At 44.2% G+C, this 19,011-nt stretch overlaps 1 protein-coding gene across 2 annotated transcripts in view; it reads left to right on the forward strand.

Annotated features, from left to right (window-relative positions):
• The window catches only part of RXRG (retinoid X receptor gamma), a 53,632-nt gene extending 35,279 nt beyond the window's left edge, over window positions 1-18,353 (forward strand). The window contains exons 4-10 of one of the 2 annotated variants that reach the window (XM_052637011.1): window positions 1,278-1,457; window positions 7,760-7,920; window positions 8,037-8,166; window positions 9,427-9,559; window positions 10,880-10,971; window positions 12,489-12,590; window positions 17,918-18,353. In XM_052637011.1, the coding sequence (XP_052492971.1) occupies window positions 1,278-1,457; window positions 7,760-7,920; window positions 8,037-8,166; window positions 9,427-9,559; window positions 10,880-10,971; window positions 12,489-12,590; window positions 17,918-17,967 (848 nt within the window). In that variant the 3' untranslated portion in view covers window positions 17,968-18,353. Of the gene's footprint in view, window positions 1-1,277; window positions 1,458-7,759; window positions 7,921-8,036; window positions 8,167-9,426; window positions 9,560-10,879; window positions 10,972-12,488; window positions 12,595-17,917 lie in introns of both variants that reach the window. The other variant, XM_052637010.1, reaches the window with a different exon arrangement.
• Window positions 18,354-19,011: the final 658 nt, after the last annotated feature.

Raw genomic sequence — 19,011 nt, forward strand, 5'->3', positions numbered from 1 at the left:
ATCAAGCAGGCTATCTCTAGCCACCATTGCACCTTAAAGTGGCTTCCTCTGAAATATAAGCTCCTGGGATCCCGATATTAACATTGGTTAGTTCTCAGGGACTTCAGATTCACCAGATTAGAAAGTCATATCAGGTCTGTAGCTAAACTGCATCACATGTCACACTCAAGAATCAGACAGAAATTTGTTTTGCATAATTTGTCTCATGATATTGTGATATTTGTGATTGTGTGATATTTGTCTCATGATATTGCTCAACCAACTGAGCACAGCTGCCTGGTGTGTAGTATTGGGAAGACATCTACCTAGAAAGACTCCTTTGTAAAAATCTTTATTTCTTTGGTTGTGTGGGGTCTTAATTGGGCTTGTGGGATCCTTTTAGTTGCGGTATGCAGGATCTTTTTCAGTTGCAGCATATGGGATCTAGCTCCCTGACCAAGTATTGAACCCGGGCCCCTTGCTTTCCGAGTAGAGTGGTGAGCCACCAGACCACCCAGGAAGTCCGTGGTGACCGATCCTTGATGCCTGTGTGGTCCTGTGTGAGGTGGCTTTCCTGACACAAATTAGCAATCCTTGGCTGGGGTCACGGAAAACTGGATGTGTGGAACAGGTAACAAGGGCAATGAAACAGGTAACAGATTATCCTGGATCAAGTAAAAGCAGCTTCCGTCAGATCTCTATGTCACATTTCAAGATTACATGTCATGTTATGCCGTAAAGATCACGTAACAGTTTATTCCTCTGATAGGCAATAATATTTGAAAAATTTATGTTAGTTTCTTGTACGTAGTTTATAATAAAGGATAATAGTTTGAAGAGAGATTCTTAAGTCCTTGGACTTCAGTTATGGAGAAATATGAGTGAAACTGAGGTTATTTCCCTGCTAGATAATACGCAACAGTCATAGATATTTTAATTTTTTATGAACACTAATGTCTTGAATGAAGGCAGAACATTTTGCTTAACTAAACATAAGAAATGACCTGTTAAATAAATGGAAGTGAAGTCTTAGGTCAGGACTGTTTTAATAACATTCCCTGGAATTAGTGATTCCAGAGAATTACTTCTAGAGGGTAGACACAAGAAAGGGCGTATTTACTCTGCCTTGGTGTGGTTCCTGTCATCAAGCTTGCATTCTCCGCTAGTTATTCTTTGCCTTTGTTCCCATTGCCGAGGTGATGTGCTAGTTTTTCCGGGAAGAGCCAAGAGATTCTTTTGAATGAAAGACCCAGATAAACACAGGGACAACTTATGGAATGTCCTTCTCGTGTGGCCAGGAAAGCACTACGGTGTGTACAGTTGTGAAGGCTGCAAAGGCTTCTTCAAGAGAACCATAAGGAAGGACCTCATCTACACGTGTCGGGATAACAAAGACTGCCTCATTGACAAGCGTCAGCGCAACCGCTGTCAGTACTGCCGCTATCAGAAGTGCCTGGTCATGGGCATGAAGAGGGAAGGTAAGGCTTCCCGCTTCCCTGCTCTCCGCTCTGTTTGCATATAGAAGCAAGTGCAGGACATAGGAAAGAGTCCTGCTAGGCTGGACTGTGTGAACAACTTTGAGTCAGAGGAGGGAATGACTTCGGGAACCATGATTTCTCAAGTGCTGCAACTGGAGGCCTCCTGCCCTGGTGTGTATCCCTAAACAAAGTGAGCAGGAACGTCTTCCTTCACCATTCTCACCTGTCCTGGACCTCAGATGCTGGTCCACACAGGACCCACTCTCTTCCTCTGCCAGTATCCAGGCAGTGTTAGAGCTGAGGTTTCAGGGTGCTGCCCCCCATGGAGCATCAGACTGACCTTCTGGGCAGAGCTGACTCTCCCCTCTAATCCTCACCCTGGGGAAGCCTGCTGGTTTGATTAATCTCTCTGGGCTTTTATAACCTTGGTCTGCTATAAATCCTCTGAGATTGGTGTATTCCAAAGTCTTTGGGGATTATTGGCATTACCAATAATCAGATAGCCTTCTCATTCAGAGGGATCATCACTGTGTACTTTTAAAATGTTACATCTTTCAAATTTACAGGGTAGGTTAGCTGGGTTGTCGTAGGGAAAAAAAGTCTGAACACGCTTTCTGTTTATTTACAAGATCAAAAATTCTTTCCATTAAGTAACACAAATAAATCAAATCAAGAAGTTAATTAGCTAGTGAACTCAAGAGGTACAGGGTGTAAATGGTAAATCTTAATAGATTTAAGAGTCAAGAGCCTCAGAAATTCGAACAAAGTGTTTTTTTTGTCTCTCCCAGGTGACTCTTTATTCTTAAAGAACTTCTCTTCTATGAGGAGAGGGGAGGCTGGCTAAAAGGACCAGTGAAAAAAGGGTTTGGACCCCTTATAGGAAAGAATCTTACCAGCAAGGAAAAAATGGCACTCTTAGAATGTTTGGGATGGAGGTGGCCCTTAAGAATAACTTAGTAACCCTAACCATTCTGAAAGCGAAAGTGTTAGTCACTGACTTGTATCCAACTCTTTGAGACCGTATGGACTGTAGCCCACCAGGCTCTTCTGTCCATGAAATTCTCCAGGCAAGAATACTGGTGTGGGTAGCCATTCCCTTCTCCAGGGGATCTTCCCAACATAGGGATTGGACCTGGGTCTCCTGCATTGCAGGCAGCTTCTTTACCTAGCCATTCTATAGCTGAGGAAATAGACTTAGATTGGTGGAGAGAGTTTCCCAAGGTCCCAAGGATAGGTGATAAACAGACTGGAACTTCTTACTTCCGGCTCAGAGCTCATCTCACATCTGTTCTCCTACCAGGGCAAGAAGGAACTATGGAACTATGGATGGACTCTCACTCTGATATCTATCAAGAATCTCAAATTAACAGACCCAAACCTGCCCTCTCAGCCTGTTCATCATATGGTTCTCCCCATTTTAGGAAATAGCCATTTTTCAGCTACTCAGACCAAAAGCCATTTAACACCTCTTTTTTTTTTCATGCACCTCATTCAATGGGTGAGGAAATCTTGTCTCTTTCTCAAAATGTGTTAAGAATCTTTCTGTGTCTCACCATTTTTACTGTTATTGCCAAGCCAGTGTTTTTTTTTGTTTGTTTGTTTGTTTGTTTGTTTTTGTAGTAATACAAATAGCCTCCTAAGAAGTTTGCCTGCTTCCATCTTTATCTTCCTTCAGTCTCTCTTTATCAAAGCAGCCAGAGTGAGTCTTTGAACAAGTGGGTCAGGCGAAGCCTTTCTTTCACCAAAACGCTCCAGTGCCTTCACTTCTTACTTAGAAAAAAGGCAGAATCCTGGTTATGACTTCAAGTCTGTACCTGGTCTGGCTACCCCCTGTCTTTCTGCTCCAGCCTCAGGGCTTTACACTTACTATTCTGTCTGCTCAGACTGCCCTCTCCCGGGTGTCTGTGTGGCTCACTTCTCCTTCATATCTTTGCTTGTCAACTTCTTGAAGTTTTGCCTGACTACACTGACTCAAATCACATCAACCACCCCTAATACTTCCCAGTTTATTTCCTACAGCATTTATTACTATCTGACACATATTTAAATTTTGTCTACTGCCTGTCTCCAAAAAGGCAGGGGTATTTTTCCTGCCTCCCTACCCCTCACTGCTGTATCACCAAGGACTAGCACATAGGAGATATTTAGGGAATATTTGTTGAGAGAATGAATGAGTGGTTTAACTAAATATTGGAGTCAGATGTTTTAGTAATTCAGGTGCTTCCAAATGATCCATTTGCTCAGTCATTCATTCATCATGTATTAACTGGGTGGTCTACTTTATGTTAGTGTCATACTTGCTGTAGAGGGGTCAACGATTTTCTAGACTGGAACATGTGATGTGAAAAATCAGATGGTAGAGACTGTCTTCTCTTCACCAGGATAGAATTGGTAACTCACTCTTTGTAGCTTCCACCACTGTGATAGTCAAAAAATTAAATTAATGACCCCAAAGTGTGTCTCCCATAAGCATAGAGTGTGATTACTAATGACTGAGAATCACCTATATTCGATTCTGTTGCTTCACAGTCGAATTCTGTCTCTCAAAACTCAACCTAAATATTTCCAGCTCAATTAGGGTCAGAGTGGTTCACGGAGAAAAGTATGGGAAATGTGATTGTTTATTTTAAAAAAGTAAGTCAAACAGGGACATGTGGATTATAACAGCCTGGGCTGTCCTTTTTCTAAAAAATTATTTCTTTTAATTGGAGGATAATTACTTTCCAATATTGTGATGGTTTTTGCCATACATCAGCATGAATTGGCCATAGATATACATATGTTCCCCCCATCCTGAACCCTCCTGCCACCTCCCTCCCCACCCTGTTCCTCTGTGTTATCCCAGAGCACTGACTTTGGATGCCCTGTTTCATGCATCAAACTTGCACTGACCATCTGTTTTCACATGGTGATGTATATGTTTCAATGCTGTTCTCGCAAAGCATTCCACGCTCTTCCCCCACTGAGTCCCAAAGTCTGTTCTTTGTCTGTGTCTCCTTTGCTGCCTGCATGTAAGATCGTTGGTACCATCTTTCTAGATCCCATATATGTGCGTTAATATATGGTATTTGTCCTTTTCTTTCTGACTTACTCTGTATAATAGGCTCTAGATTCTTTTAAACCTAGTATTCTGATTCATTATTAGAAAATTGGGTCCAGTTTTGGTTCCTGAATTAAAAAAAATAATGTGGTGAAACAAGAGTGATGAAAAGCTGAATCATTAAAAATTAGGAGTGGAAAAGGGCTGTTTGGGAAGTTACTAAAGGAATTCATACTATTTACGCTGACAAAGAGAAGGCAAAGAAATGAATCAGTTCCTCATCCCACTATATGAAATGTCACTTTTGAAAAGTGACTGGACAGCCTTCCCTTTGCCACTATCATTTCTGGTCTTTGTTTGCAAAATTTATGGCTCAGTTCATACACCTTCTTGTGGACAATAATAATAAAATTCTGAAACAGATAACTGAGTGATACTATGGAATTGATGTTACTAGAGAGTTGGACAGATAGAAAGAGATAAAACTGAGGTGAGCTCAGAATTCACCTGTCTGGGATCAGGGTACATACTGGGATGAAGCTGAAATGGACATTTGCTGTTGTCTGATGTAACACATTAATTTTCTGAAAGAAGAAGCGGGAGTTCTGAGAGGCTAGAGTCTTGCCAAAGCTTTCATAGCAAGCTAATGGCAGAGCTGCTGTACGACTGGGACCCTCTGGCATCCAGGCCACCAAACAGTCAGGGTTCTGGGGTAGTCTGTTTCCACAATTTGGGGTCATATGATGTGGTTTGGGTAGGAAGAGAATGGATTGTTTTGAGGCAATTTAGGCAGCATTTGATATCCCTGCGGGTTTATTAAGCCCACCAGCCTACAGCTTTGGAGGTAGTAAAGAGGGGTTAGAGGTAGGCTCAGACCGCCAGCCTAGGTCTATCTACAGTGCTGGCTTCGTCATTTTCTCGCCCTGTGATCTTAGGCAGGTCACCTAACTGCTCTGTGGTTGGTAGCTCTTCAGAGGGTTAAATGACATATAATCTATGAAGAATTAAAGATTTTAAAATTTAAAAAAAAAATTAAAAAATAAAAATAAAAAAATAAAGTAATGCTCAAAATTCTCAAAAAAAAATAAAAGAAAAAGAAAAATGTTGAGCGCAATTCTGACACAGAGAAAAAGCTTGATAAATTTTGGCTATTTTAGTACATCTCAATAGATATATGTTGGACTCAAGAATAATCCTGGTTTAGATCCCTCTGTCCCCTAAATGTAGCCTGATGTATGGAGTAGCAGTAGCTCAAAATGTCTGTCCGTAGAGAATGTCCTCCAACCAGAAATACTGGACTCCTATTGACGACAGTAAGATCCATGCACAAAAAAAGAGAAATGAATAGAAAAAGATCACTCAGTTAATGACAGGATTGGAATTAGGATCTAATTCCCTGAAGCCAAGGTTATTTTCTTTGAAGCTTGAAAGTTATTTTCCTTGAGTGTTACAAATCTATAGAAGAAATCAATTGAGGACCACCAAAGGAACTTCTATTGCTTTCCCCATCTTTTCAAATTAAGACAAATAGAAGCCCATTAACCTATCTTAAAAAATTAATACAAGAAGCATTCAACTTTTTAACCAGCAAATCCAACTGAATATAAAAACACATATGAGAGTTTCTGTATGTTGTCAGTGAATGAGGGCTAACAGGATGGACAGAAAGAAAGGGTGAGGGGAAAAGAGAAACAAGGAGAGAGAGGACGAGGTCCAAAGAGGGGATAGAGAGAGGACCAGAGCAGAGTCCAAGAGTGTAAAGAGAGTCCAAGGGGAGGAAAAACGCTACTTTTTAAACTTTTAAATTATTACTTTATTTAATCTTCAGAAAACAATCTAGGTTAAGTGCTACAAACCCCACCTTACATATAGGGAGGCTGAGGCTTTGTAGGCTGAGTAACATGTCTGATGCTACTAGCTAGGAAATGGTCAGGCCCATTTTGAGAAAGATTTGACTCCAAGTACATGATTTTTGCTCTTCTGCTATTTTCTCGTCTTTGTTCTCTTTCTCTCCTGTTTCTTCTTTTTCTTAATCCCTTGCTTTAGACTCTCTTCCTTTTCTTCCTTTACTCCTTCCTTCCTACCCTCCTTCCCTCTCAACCCCTGAGTATTATTCTCATCTTGAGGCTTCCTGGTGCATCTCTATTTGAGACTGTGATGTATCAGCTGTGTCTGTGAGGCAGACTCTTTTCTGACCTACTTTGACAGATCGATAATATCCCTTGCGTGACAAACTATATGGCAGCAGCCAGTCCCCGTTCATTCTGCAGCCTCCACAGCTCCTTCTGCCCTCAGAGAGTAGGAGGTGCCTGGGAAAGTGGCTGACGGGGAGGGAAGGAGAGGGGATGAGACGTAGAAGTCGCTGGTGGAGGAGTTATCCCGGAGGTCCTGCTTAGCCACTGTTTAGAGTATACTTTTCTTGATTCTTGGGATTTAAAAAGATGTGTGCTAATATTGAATTCTGTTTATTGCTACTGGGAATAAGATGAAAACTAAAGCTTTTGAGAGAATTGAAACTAACCTCATAGAGACTGTCCTCCCAGTGAAGAGGGCAGAATTGGGGAATACTAGCTGATATTCTCATGCACAGACCCAGAAGGTTCTAGATGAAAACCCTAAGTTTTGGGAATCTGAGAAAATTCCAGCCTCCCCCTCTGCCTGTGTACCCTTCCTCACCCTCTAAATCATCTCCTGATTCTGAAATGTCATCTAGGTGACATTCCTCCACCCTTCTGCCTACTAAATGCCCGCGTGGCTCCCCAAAGATCTTCCCTGACGAGTCAGATCAGGTGATGTTGTGTTCAGGCTGGTGCACTAGGGCAGACCTAATGGGACGTGAATGCCAAGGATGACGCATAGGATCTGACAGAGGGAGTTTTTAGAGTAATGTGCTTGTTGCTTAACTATTGCGTGCTCATAGTTTATTAGAGGTAGCAGGTGGAGAAAGGACATGGCACACTGCATGCGAGGAGACAGTGGTTCACTTAAAGAAAGGGCAAAGTTGGAGGTAATTAAAGCTTAAAATGAATACTTCTTAGAGAGGTCATCATTGTGAACTGGAAAGAATATGGACTAAAAAACCCACAGTTCTGCACAGGCATAAGCAAAGACTCCGCTTTCTTGTTAAAAGGACAATGTCCTGATTCACTACCATGATGGTGCCCATTTTACAGATGAGGAAATGGAGGCTTAGGGAGGTAACTAAATTTCCCACTGTTGTCCTGGGCACATGGTAACACCTGCACATCCTTGTCGCTGCCAGCTGTGCAGGAAGAAAGGCAGAGAAGCCGGGAGCGGGCTGAGAGTGAGGCAGAGTGTGCCAACAGCGGCCATGAAGATATGCCTGTGGAGAGGATTCTGGAAGCTGAACTTGCTGTTGAACCAAAGACAGAATCCTATGGTGACATGAACACGGAGAATTCGGTAGGTGGCCTTAGATCTCCATCCAGCTGCCATATCTTAGATGGGGCTAGACATGGGCAAGGGACCTGTGTGAGTCTTAGAATCTGTCCCTTCAGATTACTTTGTTCTTTTTTTAGACTAATGACCCTGTCACCAATATATGTCACGCTGCTGATAAGCAGCTTTTTACTCTTGTTGAATGGGCCAAGCGTATTCCCCATTTCTCTGACCTCACCTTGGAGGACCAGGTCATTCTGCTCCGGGCAGGTAAGTGATACTAAGGATCCTTTTTTCTTGGGACAAGCACGTGGGTTGCCATTTTGCCCTTGGGATTCTAAAACAAGTGACCTGATGGAGTTGAACCCATCCAAGCTGGTGCCTCTTGTTGAGACAGGATTACCCTATGTGAGATTGTTCTTTTTTATATTACTTACAATCTCTTAAATTTAGATGGCCCTCTCCCAAACTTTTCATTCCCAAACAAAACAATTTGTTAATGGATGACTAAGACTTTTTCTTTTTTGATATTTAAATTTTTTTTACACAATGAAATTTGTATTAGTTTCTACATGCATTTTATTATCAGAGAAAAATAACTTTTAAACACACACATAAAAATTCAAAAAGAGGGAAGTTAGTAAGAAGCAGAGACTTTTTTGTCCGTTGGGCTTCTTAAACTGCTTCCTAGAATCCTTAGAGTGACCAGGAAAGAACTATTTTTCCATGCAAATTTTACATAGCCTTTATAATTTGTATTTAATTTTTGAAGAGAGTTAAATAGTTTTTACTGAAGACAATCTGAAGCTCTGCCTCATTATTATTATGAAATTGGAAAATAGAGATATTCCATTTCACAGATGAACTAAGGGAAGCCAAAGATTTTGCTCAGACTGGTACTAGATGGATTCCAGGGTCCCTTCCTATTTTAATATTCTACGTGTTGTAATCTCTCTCGCCTCCCATTTCTGGGACACTGCAGTTGACATACATCAAAGCTCCTCTTTGTCACGGAGCCAGCAGAGAAATTTCATGAAGATTGGCTGAGCCTTGGAAGCCAGTGCACTCATTTCATTCCTATCAAATAATGAGCGATCCCTGAGTGTCGATGGAAAGCTTCATGCCATGCTGGGTGATACTAGACAATGCCAAAGAAATAAAACTAGGTTGTCAGGTCCTGGGGGCAGAGACTGCAAGGTATGCTTGCTTTATCCACCACGGCAGCTAACATCGTGACTATTGCCTGTTAAGTCTTCAATCCATATCTGCTGATGGACTGGGGAATAAAGAGTCCTTGTTCCCAAGCTGCCATTTCTAGGCAGCATAGGGGGAGACTGAGGGATGGGCATAGCCCCAAGTCAGGAGACCCCAGTCGTATCATTTGTTTCTTCACTAATTAGCAGTATTGTCTGGAACTGGATTTCTGATTCTATTTTTATTCCAAAGGATAATAATACATGCTTTGGATGATTATCCATGAAGCGAGAGTGCGGTCAGGTTTCCCTCAAGGCCACCTCCTTATCCTTGCAGGGTGGAATGAGCTGCTGATCGCCTCCTTTTCCCACCGCTCGGTTTCTGTGCAGGATGGCATCCTTCTGGCCACGGGATTACACGTCCACCGAAGTAGTGCCCACAGCGCTGGGGTTGGCTCCATCTTTGACAGGTGGCTCTCTTCTGCTTCCAGCATGTGTGTGTGTGTGTACTCGTGTGTGCATGCGTGTGTTTAGAATGGATAGCTCAAGCAGCTGTACATCTATGGCTGGAAGCAGAGACCATGAAGCACATGAAAGCATAAACCTGGGAAATGAGAAAGTGATTAAAAGAAATGTTGATTCAAGGAGACAGAGCCAGTCAGAGGCCAACAGAGTTACTGGCAGATGAAAATCTATGGGTTTCTAAGGAAGAGACAGTGTTACTAACATCACCTAGTAAGACTGGCTTCCTCTGTTGCTCCGTCGGTAAAGAATCTGCCTGCAGTGCAGGAGACCTGGGTACAATTCCTGGGTCAGGAACATCCCTTGGAGAAGGAAATGGAAACCCACTCCAGTAGTCTTGCCTGGAGAATCCCATGGACACAGGAGCCTGGCGGGCTACAGTCTCTGGAGTTGGACATGACTGAATGAGTAGGGGTGGGGAGTTTGAACTGCTTATCCGAGAGGGCTGGGACAGGAATGAAGGCTTAGAATCTGACTTTAGAAGTCCAGGAAAGATGAGCTAGGCTTTTTGCTGAACCCTCCATCTCCCTGGGGCAAGCCTGCTGAGGGAGCAATGGCCTCAGTCTGGGATTCTGTGCCCTCAGGGAAATTAAGCCAGGTGATTTAAGGAGATGAGAAATGAGTAGAGATGAATGACTTGGGGTGACAGGATGGAGACGCACTAGGCAAAGGAAGGGTGAGCTTGCAGATGGGCTCTACCCAGTGCTGGGGACCTGTGGCCCCTTTCCAACCCCAACATAAACAATCTTCCAGAGCCATATGCATGTTGACCTAAGATGTCTCTACTCCTTCCCTGCCTATTTCCACAACGTGTTCCGCACGTGGTCTTCAGTGGACTTAGTCCTCTTGATGGTGCCTGGAGATTTCTACTGTGTCAGTGAACACCATCCTCTGCTGCGCTCTTCCAGAAAAGCAGTGCCCTCGCCCTGCTTTGCCTGTTGCATTTCTACCAATTTCCAAAACCTCTCGGCTGCTTTTCCAGCCCCCTGTCTGTGTTCCCTGCCTCCTCCTGGGACTCTGATTATGTCGGTCACTGCCTTAGCGTTGTTGCTATGTGCTGTTTCTGTGTCTGTTGCTTTGATTAAACTGCGAGCTCCTTGGGATCAGGGACTGCGCCTGATTCATCTCTGTGCCCCTGGTACCTGGCCCGTTGACTGGAAAACGTGGGCGGGGTGGGTACGTAATAAATACTGATTGCATTCATTTTATCAGCCTTTGGTCTGGTGCTTGTGATTTTCTCATTACCTGTCATTGTTTCCTGTGAACAGAGTTCTGACTGAGCTGGTCTCCAAAATGAAGGACATGCAGATGGATAAGTCAGAGCTGGGGTGCCTGCGAGCCATCGTGCTGTTTAACCCAGGTGACAGCGTCTTGTTTGCCTTCCTCCCTGGTCAGCCCCCAGCGCTCTGATGTTATTTGGCCCGCTAGCTCGGCTGAGACAGAGAGGGGAGAAGGCAGGGCCAGGAGACCTGTCCGTGGGGAGGACAGAGTCGCCTCTGCATGGCCTCTGCTCCTTGAGGCATCTTGAAAAGTGTCTCAAACGGGCGTGGAGTGTGCGCATTGGGGGTCAGTGGGGAAGGTGGGAGATGACAGAGGCCTAGGATAGTAAAGGAGGTGGTAAAAAATGGTCCGGTTCTCCAGGGGGTGACAGAAGCTAGTGAGTAAACAAGTGCTTCCATCTTCCTTCCCTGGTGGACAATCCTGCGGCACATTCCACGTGCCTGCTTAGAGGGTCCCTGTGAGACCGAGTCCCGGTTGCCCATGGCCACGACCAGCCTAGCCAAGTGCTCTTGTGTTGCCTTTTCTTCCTTCCCTGGTCTTTCTTTTCCGGGCTCTCCCTCCTCTTCCCTTGGTCACTGCCTCAAGTACACTACTTCCATGCAAGACAAAAAAAATAGTAGTCAGGTTCTGCATGTATTTTTTGGCAGAACTTACGGGATTTTGCTGATAGATTGTACCTGGGGTATGAAAGAGAGGCATTAAATATTTTTGTTTTCCTGAACAATTGGAGAACAGTTTTCATTGACTGAAGCGGAGGTTCTAAGGGTGGGTGGCTAGGAAGCAGGTCTTTGGACATGAAACTCTGAGATGGATGTAGATGTCCAAGAGTGGCTGTCCAGGAAGCAACTATTCATGTGACTCTGGAGTTCAGAGGAGAGGCAGGACCAGAGATGTACGTTTGAGAGCTGGCAGCCTATCCCTAGCGTGGAAAGCGTAGTGAGGCTGGTGCGGACTCATCCAGGGAGGAAGCAGAAGCAGAGCAGAGGGCTGAGGACTGGGTCCGGGCGCACGGCCACATTTAGAAGTTGTGGAGAAAAGGAAGAAACAGCCAAGGTGCCTGAGAGGGAGCGGTGGGTGAGACAGGGAAGAACCAGAGAATGACGTCCTGGGGTCTCAAGGAGGAAAAGCATTGCGAGGAGGAGCGAGAGCTCAGCTTTCACCAGAGGCTGCCATGGGTCAGGAAAGATGAGTATTCAGAATTACATAGTGACTGATGCACGCACTTCATCTCTTGAGTTAGGTGATCAGTTAGTGGAAGCCGGACATGGGTATGTCTGGTTTTTGTTCCCTGTCTTTTCATTCAGCCCATGCTTAGCACAGAGCAAACACTCAAGTGTGTAAAGGTCGTATATGTACAATGGCCCAAATAAAAGGAAACTCTCCTCCTTGGAGTCAGCGCTGGGCACCTCTGCTTGAAGAGTTTATTGGGTAGATCGGCAGGCACAAAGTGCCAGCTCTGTGTATTTCACAGAGCCCCTCACCCAGTGTGTCTCTACTGACTCTACAGGAGGTGGCCTGTGTGCACGGGGACAGCCTCTGTACCAGGGTGTTCCACAGAGGTGCGTAACCAGAGGTTTACTCAGCTGTCTTTTTCAGATGCCAAGGGTCTCTCCAACCCGTCTGAGGTAGAGACTCTGCGAGAGAAGGTCTATGCCACCCTCGAGGCCTACACCAAGCAAAAGTATCCAGAACAACCAGGCAGGTGAGGGGGTCCTGAAAGAATGTGAACAACGTAGCCATTGGTGAATGCTGATGGTCAGCAGGCTCTGCCTAGATTTTTTCACAACCAGCTCACAGTTACTCAGACATTAGCTTCATGAAACTGGAGGTCTTGTCTCTCTTGTATATCCACCACTCACCACTGTGGCATCACTTGAGCACTCTAGAGCCTATCACCATTCTTGGCAAATAATACTCATCTTTAAATGTTGAGTGAACATGCAAATGAGTGAATAATTGGAGAAGTCCTTATCTCTAATTTCTAAAGAGGTTTCAAGGCTCCAAAAGGGTAAGAAACTCGCCCAGGGTCACAGAGCTGGTGCATGGTGTAGTGAGCTGTGAACACAAGTGTGTTTGATTTCAAAGAGCCTGTGTTCTACAATGTGACTGCACTGCTTTCCGCTTCGCCCCAATGAGAGCCCTACTGCAGTAGAAGGTACAGGCTTTGGCAGCCAAGAGGGGTGACCGCTGGCCCTGAGGGCACCATCTGTAGGCTCTGGCAAGGTCCTGCGTCTGAACCTCTTGTCTGAAAAGGAGGACACGTGTCAGAAGGTCTCTGAGGCCATCTGCCAGTATTCCTGAGTCGTTGAATACTTTTCCCAAATGTTTCCCCCAAGTACAACTGAATAAAAGTTTCCTTACTCTGCTAACTCTAGTTAAAAAGAGAGAAAAAGATCACCAATCTCACGGAAAACTGAAAATGAAACCTAAATCAACTCCGTTAAAGGCATTAGTTTGTTTTTAGAATTAATTGTGTGTTCCCAGTTCTCACTGATGACTTTTATTCCCCTATGATTTTTATTAGCCCATTTTTCCTGGATCATAAGCCACTATCAGTTGTCTAGAAGAGGCTGAGCTCTGCTTTTTTTTAATCACAGGAAATGAATGAGTCTGAGTGAGTGGGATCTAGCCTGTTGGTACAATAAATGTGCAGGCCTTGTGTGTTAGGGAGCGTAAGTTGTGACAACAGGTTTCCCGATGTCCGTAGTTGAACACAAATGTACTTCCTCCTCACCAGTCAATCCTGGGTGGATAATCAGTCTAGAGCACTGACTGTTTTCCAAGCAATCCCTCCGGAACCCAGGTTTCCTCCTTCTCGGGGCTCCGTGGTCCCCTAGTCACGTTGTGTTTGTACGCTGATGGTTGAAGGGGCAGAAGAGGAGGGGCCCAGAGGTGAGACTCTACGAGCAACACCTTGACCCGGAAAGGGCCCATCTCCCTTCCCTCACTTCCACTGGCTAAAACTCGGTCACATGGCTCATCTGGAGAATGTACGCAGCTAGTGCCAAGGAAGAAGGGGAGAGTGGATCTTGGTGGGTGCCTGGCAGTCTCTCCTATACCTGCAATGGGTAAGATTGAAAAAACTCTACCCAGCAAGCAGGGCCTGGCTGCCAACATCAGCTCAGCCTCTGGCCCTTAGGAGCTGACTGAAAACTCACCAGAATGCTGGTGACATTCACTGGATCTCCCAGCTGTGAGGCACCATCACACATGGTTTTGTGTGTGTGTGCACATGTTGTGTGCCAGGCATTAGAACTAGGAAAGTTCATACTCATCCTTTTCCTCTTTAAAAAAGAAAACTTTTTTTTTATAAAAGCCAAGCATGATTTTTTGAATAAGAAATGTATCTAAAATGTATTTTAAAATGTATTTATTTTTATTATTAAAAATGAATGTATCTAAAAAATTCATTAACTGTATTAAAAATGAATGTATTAAAAAATTAAGCAGATAATATTGACTGTAAATTTGAGAGGTATAGTTCTAGTAGCTTCATTTATGCATATATGTATACTTAGAAATGTATAGTTACAGATCTGGAATCATTTGGTTCAGTGTACTGCTTTCCTCCCTTAGCACAAAATTCTTGCTTTCAGTGATTTTGTAATATTTCAGAGGATAGATGGACCCTAATGTGTCTAGTCATTGCCCTGTGTTTGACATTCGGTTGTTTCTGATGAATGTCACTTTGAAAACTTTGGAACTTGCCTGTTTTCCCAGGAAAGGGACTGCCAGGGGCTTGAGTTGCCTCCAGGCACGAGTGAGAAGTGCCAACACTTGTTGCCTGGCCCAAAGCAGGGCCTGGGGGCTCAGGAAGTGGGTGCAGAGGGTACGTCTGGTATGTCCCGTACAGCCTGGACAGACAGTGATCGCCCTGAGACCAAGCAAGTCCATCAGGATGTTACTTGGCTCAACCAGGTAGGAAGTGTGTCAAAGGCTGCTTACCTCTGGTTTGTGAAATGGCAGACGGTGTTCCTGGCACGCAGGGCCTGTCACGGCCATTTTCTTGGTGGTGGAGGGCTGCCCCTCCGTGGAGACTTTTCAGAAGTACACCTTGCAGGGCCAAGTTCTGCTTCCTCTAGCCAGAAAGCAGAGATCAAAACTCAGGAGAGGGCAGAGCTTGCAGGAACATTCTCTCTCTCACACAGCAGGGACCCTCAAAGGCCTTGCTGCCAGACTTGTCAGCGAGAAATGTGACTGCCACCCGGTGGCTCTATTAGTGAGTGTGCTCATTTCTACAGGCTTGATCTCCGCTTCTAAACCTGGGGCAGACAGCAGACAGCCATGTTACAGCATGGTTAGCATTTTTTTAAAATGCATTTTATTGATAACGCTGTGTTAATTTCTGCTGTACAGCACAGTGATTTTAGTTACACACGTGTGTGTGTGTGTGTGTGTATATACACACACACACATTCTTTTTCATTATGGTTTATCAGAAGATATTGAATATAGTTACCTGTGTTAATCAGTAGGTTGCTTATCCATTCTGTATATAATAGTTTGCATCTAAAATGCTTAGTATTTTACATACTGTAAAACTTTGGCCTTTTTAGAGTAAAAAGAAATACATTTTCAGAGATAATCTCAGTCTAATTTTACACTTTATAAAGAAGTGTAAAGCCTTTTCCTTTGCTTAATTCCATAAAACTTCCATTTGGAGCCACAACCAGGAGCTCAGCCCGCTTGTTCTTTATCTGATGGCCTCTTCACAGCATGGTGACACCATTCAGATGCTCTCAGAAGCTTCCTAATCAAACATTTTGAAGGTGTGTGCTGGCCTTGATATAGAACTTAAATTTTTCCATATAGGAAGGTAATTCTGACCCCTTAAGATGGTGCTACTTTATTTTTCTTATATTGCCACATTTCTTTAAAACTTCTTTTGGCACAAATATAGACCTATATGCATTTTCAAGGAGTATCAAAATTCCAGTTTGAAAATTTCTCATGAAATAATGTTGTGACTGCCAGGGAAGATCCAGCCCAACCAGAAGTTGCTGATTTAAGGCTGTAGTGGTTAACATGATTTTGGTTCCTGTACTTTTTATTGAAAGTTGTGAGTAAAGTTATTTAATTTCTCATCATTATCATAAATAACATTACAAATAAGCTTCATTGGCAAAAAGGACTTTGAGAGATGAAGAACAGCCACAGAAGCAGGTTGGAAACGTGGCTTGATTGAGGGACATGTAGGAATGAGGCTAATTCTTCACACGCTAGTCTCTCTCCCTTTGTTGAGGCCTGCAACTAAAGGTCTTTAATTATACAAAAGTGTGAGTGTGTCTACACATGCCTGTGTGCCTGAGTGTTTGTACCAGTGTGTGAAGGAAGATGAGAACGGAGGAGAATATGTGTGTGTGCAAGCTTCTGTGTGCGAGGGTGGGTTAGAGTGTGAGTGAGTGTGTGTGTACACATCTGTGTGTGAGAGTGATGAGGGTGTGTGTGTGCACATGTGAGGGAGGCATGTGTGTGTAAGTGTGTGTGCGTGCACGTGTGTATTATCTCCCCTAACAGACCGTGGGCCCACAAGGGTCAGAGACTACTATCACCTATCTGCCTCTCTTCCTAACTAGTAAGCACATCCATGTTGATGCACATGGCATTATTTCATTCTTTTTCTGGCTGAATAATATCCCGTTGTATATGTGTACCACGTCTTCGTTATCCATTCCTCCGCTGATGGGCATTTATGTTGTCTTGGCTATTGTATATAGTTCTGCTGTGAACACTGGGGTGCATGTATCTCTTTGAATTATGGTTTTCTCTGGATATGTGCCCATGAGTGGGATTGCTGGATCATACGGTAACTCTCTTCTTAGTGTTTTAAGGAACCTCCGTAGTGTTCTCCATGGTGGCTAGAGATTATCATGCTAAGTGACATAAGTCAGACAGAGAATGGCAAATAGCATATGATACTGCTTACATGTAGAATCTAAAAAAGGGATACCAATGAACTTACAGAACAGAATAGACTGACGGATGTAGAAAACAAACTTATGGTTGCCAAAGCGGGAAGGGGAGGAGGGGTAAATTAGGAGTCTGGGATTAACAGACATGCACTACTACATATAAAATAGATAACCAACAAGGACCTACTGTACAGGACAGGAGACTATATTAAATACCTTGTAATAATCTGTAACATAAAGTAAGCTAAAGAATACACATGTATGTATACATATGCATAACTGAGTAATTTTGCTGCACACACCTGAAACTAACACAGCATTGTAAAACAACTAGATTTTAATAAATTAAAAAAAAATTTTAAAAAGAAAGCCACATTTCTTAGGCAAAAAATAAAACAAAGGTAAGCAATAGACTAAGAAGCTGATTACAAAGTGGTTATAAAGTGGTAGCAAAAATGTAACTGAGGCACACTGAGGTCACATTGCTTAAGGTAAGGGTGTTGTGAGGAAATGCATAGTCTGGTGAGGTGATCAGAACTGTTGGTCCTGAGAGCAGGGGCTCCCCCTGGTTCCCAGGGCCTATTGCAGTGCCTGATGTGTGGCTTACCAAGCTGTGGCTGCACCTCCTAGCCCCGCGCTCCAGTGGCCTGAATGCCTGGAGCACCTTCCCCGATGGTGACAACCCTCGTGGGTTCAGCACATCTGTGAGCTGTGTTCCAAGTGTTTGGGCAGATCATCCCAGGGATCCCTGGGCACACAGAATGTAAGGAACATCCTGTGGTTAGGACTGGCACTGTGAGTCATCGCAAGCAGACTAGCTCTCACCTGCCATGAATGGGGGTGCTGAGGGCAATCCTGGGCTCTGACCACAGAAGTCGAGCGTTGCTCAAGAGGGCACAGGATCCTGCTTCCATCTAAAGAAGCTAAATGAGACTTCAAGCCTATTTCTGAGGCTCCCCCAGATTAGAGATTCTCCGGCCATGTTAGATTTCTTCCTCAGGCTCTTTCTTCTGACCACAGATTGGTCAAGAAGACCAAACAAGCAGCCTCACGCCAGCAGCTGCCCTGTGCATGCTGGCCCCCAGTTCCTAAGGTCTCCTCGCTTCCCTGCAGGTTTGCCAAGCTGCTGCTGCGCCTCCCAGCCCTGCGTTCTATCGGCTTGAAGTGCCTGGAGCACCTCTTCTTCTTCAAGCTCATCGGGGACACACCCATTGACACTTTCCTCATGGAGATGTTGGAGACCCCACTGCAGACAACCTGAGCCCCACCAGCCCCCAGCCCCCCCTGCACAGGACTAGCCCGGGCAGGTGTGTGCGGACCCCACCCTGCACATGCTCCTCCGCCTCCCGCCCTGACCCCTGCCCATTCCCCAGACGTGATGCTTATAATAAAGAAACCTTTCTACACATGCAACTTTTATAGGTGGAGTTTTGTATAGATGTTAAATGTAACCCTTCTTTGCCATCTAAGGGGATGGGGGTCTTTCTGGAAGTTATTGGGAAAACTAACCAAGCCTCTGTACATATAATTGGTTTAAATTATTTTTTCACTTGCCTTGGAAAACCAATGAATGAATAATAAAGTAACGTATGTGATATTGGCACTGCTTGGAGCATAGGGTGAATTATTATCATGCAGGGAAGTTATCTCAGATGCAGGAGGAAAGGTATTGGAGGTTATGAATAGGGGTTGAGGCAGGGGTCCTGAAGCCGTAAATTTCACAGTTAGATGCCTCAAGTCTAAGCTGGGCACAGCCAGCTTTGCCCCAGGGTAGCCTCTGGAGAGATTGGAAAGAAACATCGTCTGTCAGAGTCCGCTTGGTTTTTTTGTTTTTTCACTTTTTCACTCCTAAGAATAATGAATACTAATAGCCTTGTCCTGATTGGGGGCAATGGAGTATAAGGACAAGAGAAGATGTTCTTTTTTATTTCCAACTTATATTTTGTATTAGAGCATAGTTGTTTTAACAATGTTGTGTTAGTTTTAGGTATACAGCAAAGTGATTCAGTTATACATACATATATCCTTCAGATTCTTTTCCTATTTAGGTTAGAGAAGGCGTTCTTTCGATGGGGGAAGATACTTGGGTCGTGGGAGTCCGTGGGAGGTGGTAATGGATTCTGGTAATGGTAAAAGAATGGAATTTTTGTGCTTCAGTTCAGTTCAGTTCAGTTGCTCAGTTGTGTCCGACTCTTTGCGACCCCATG

This window comes from Budorcas taxicolor, chromosome 3, assembly GCF_023091745.1.
Source record: "Budorcas taxicolor isolate Tak-1 chromosome 3, Takin1.1, whole genome shotgun sequence".
NCBI classification, from domain to species: Eukaryota; Metazoa; Chordata; class Mammalia; order Artiodactyla; family Bovidae; genus Budorcas; species Budorcas taxicolor.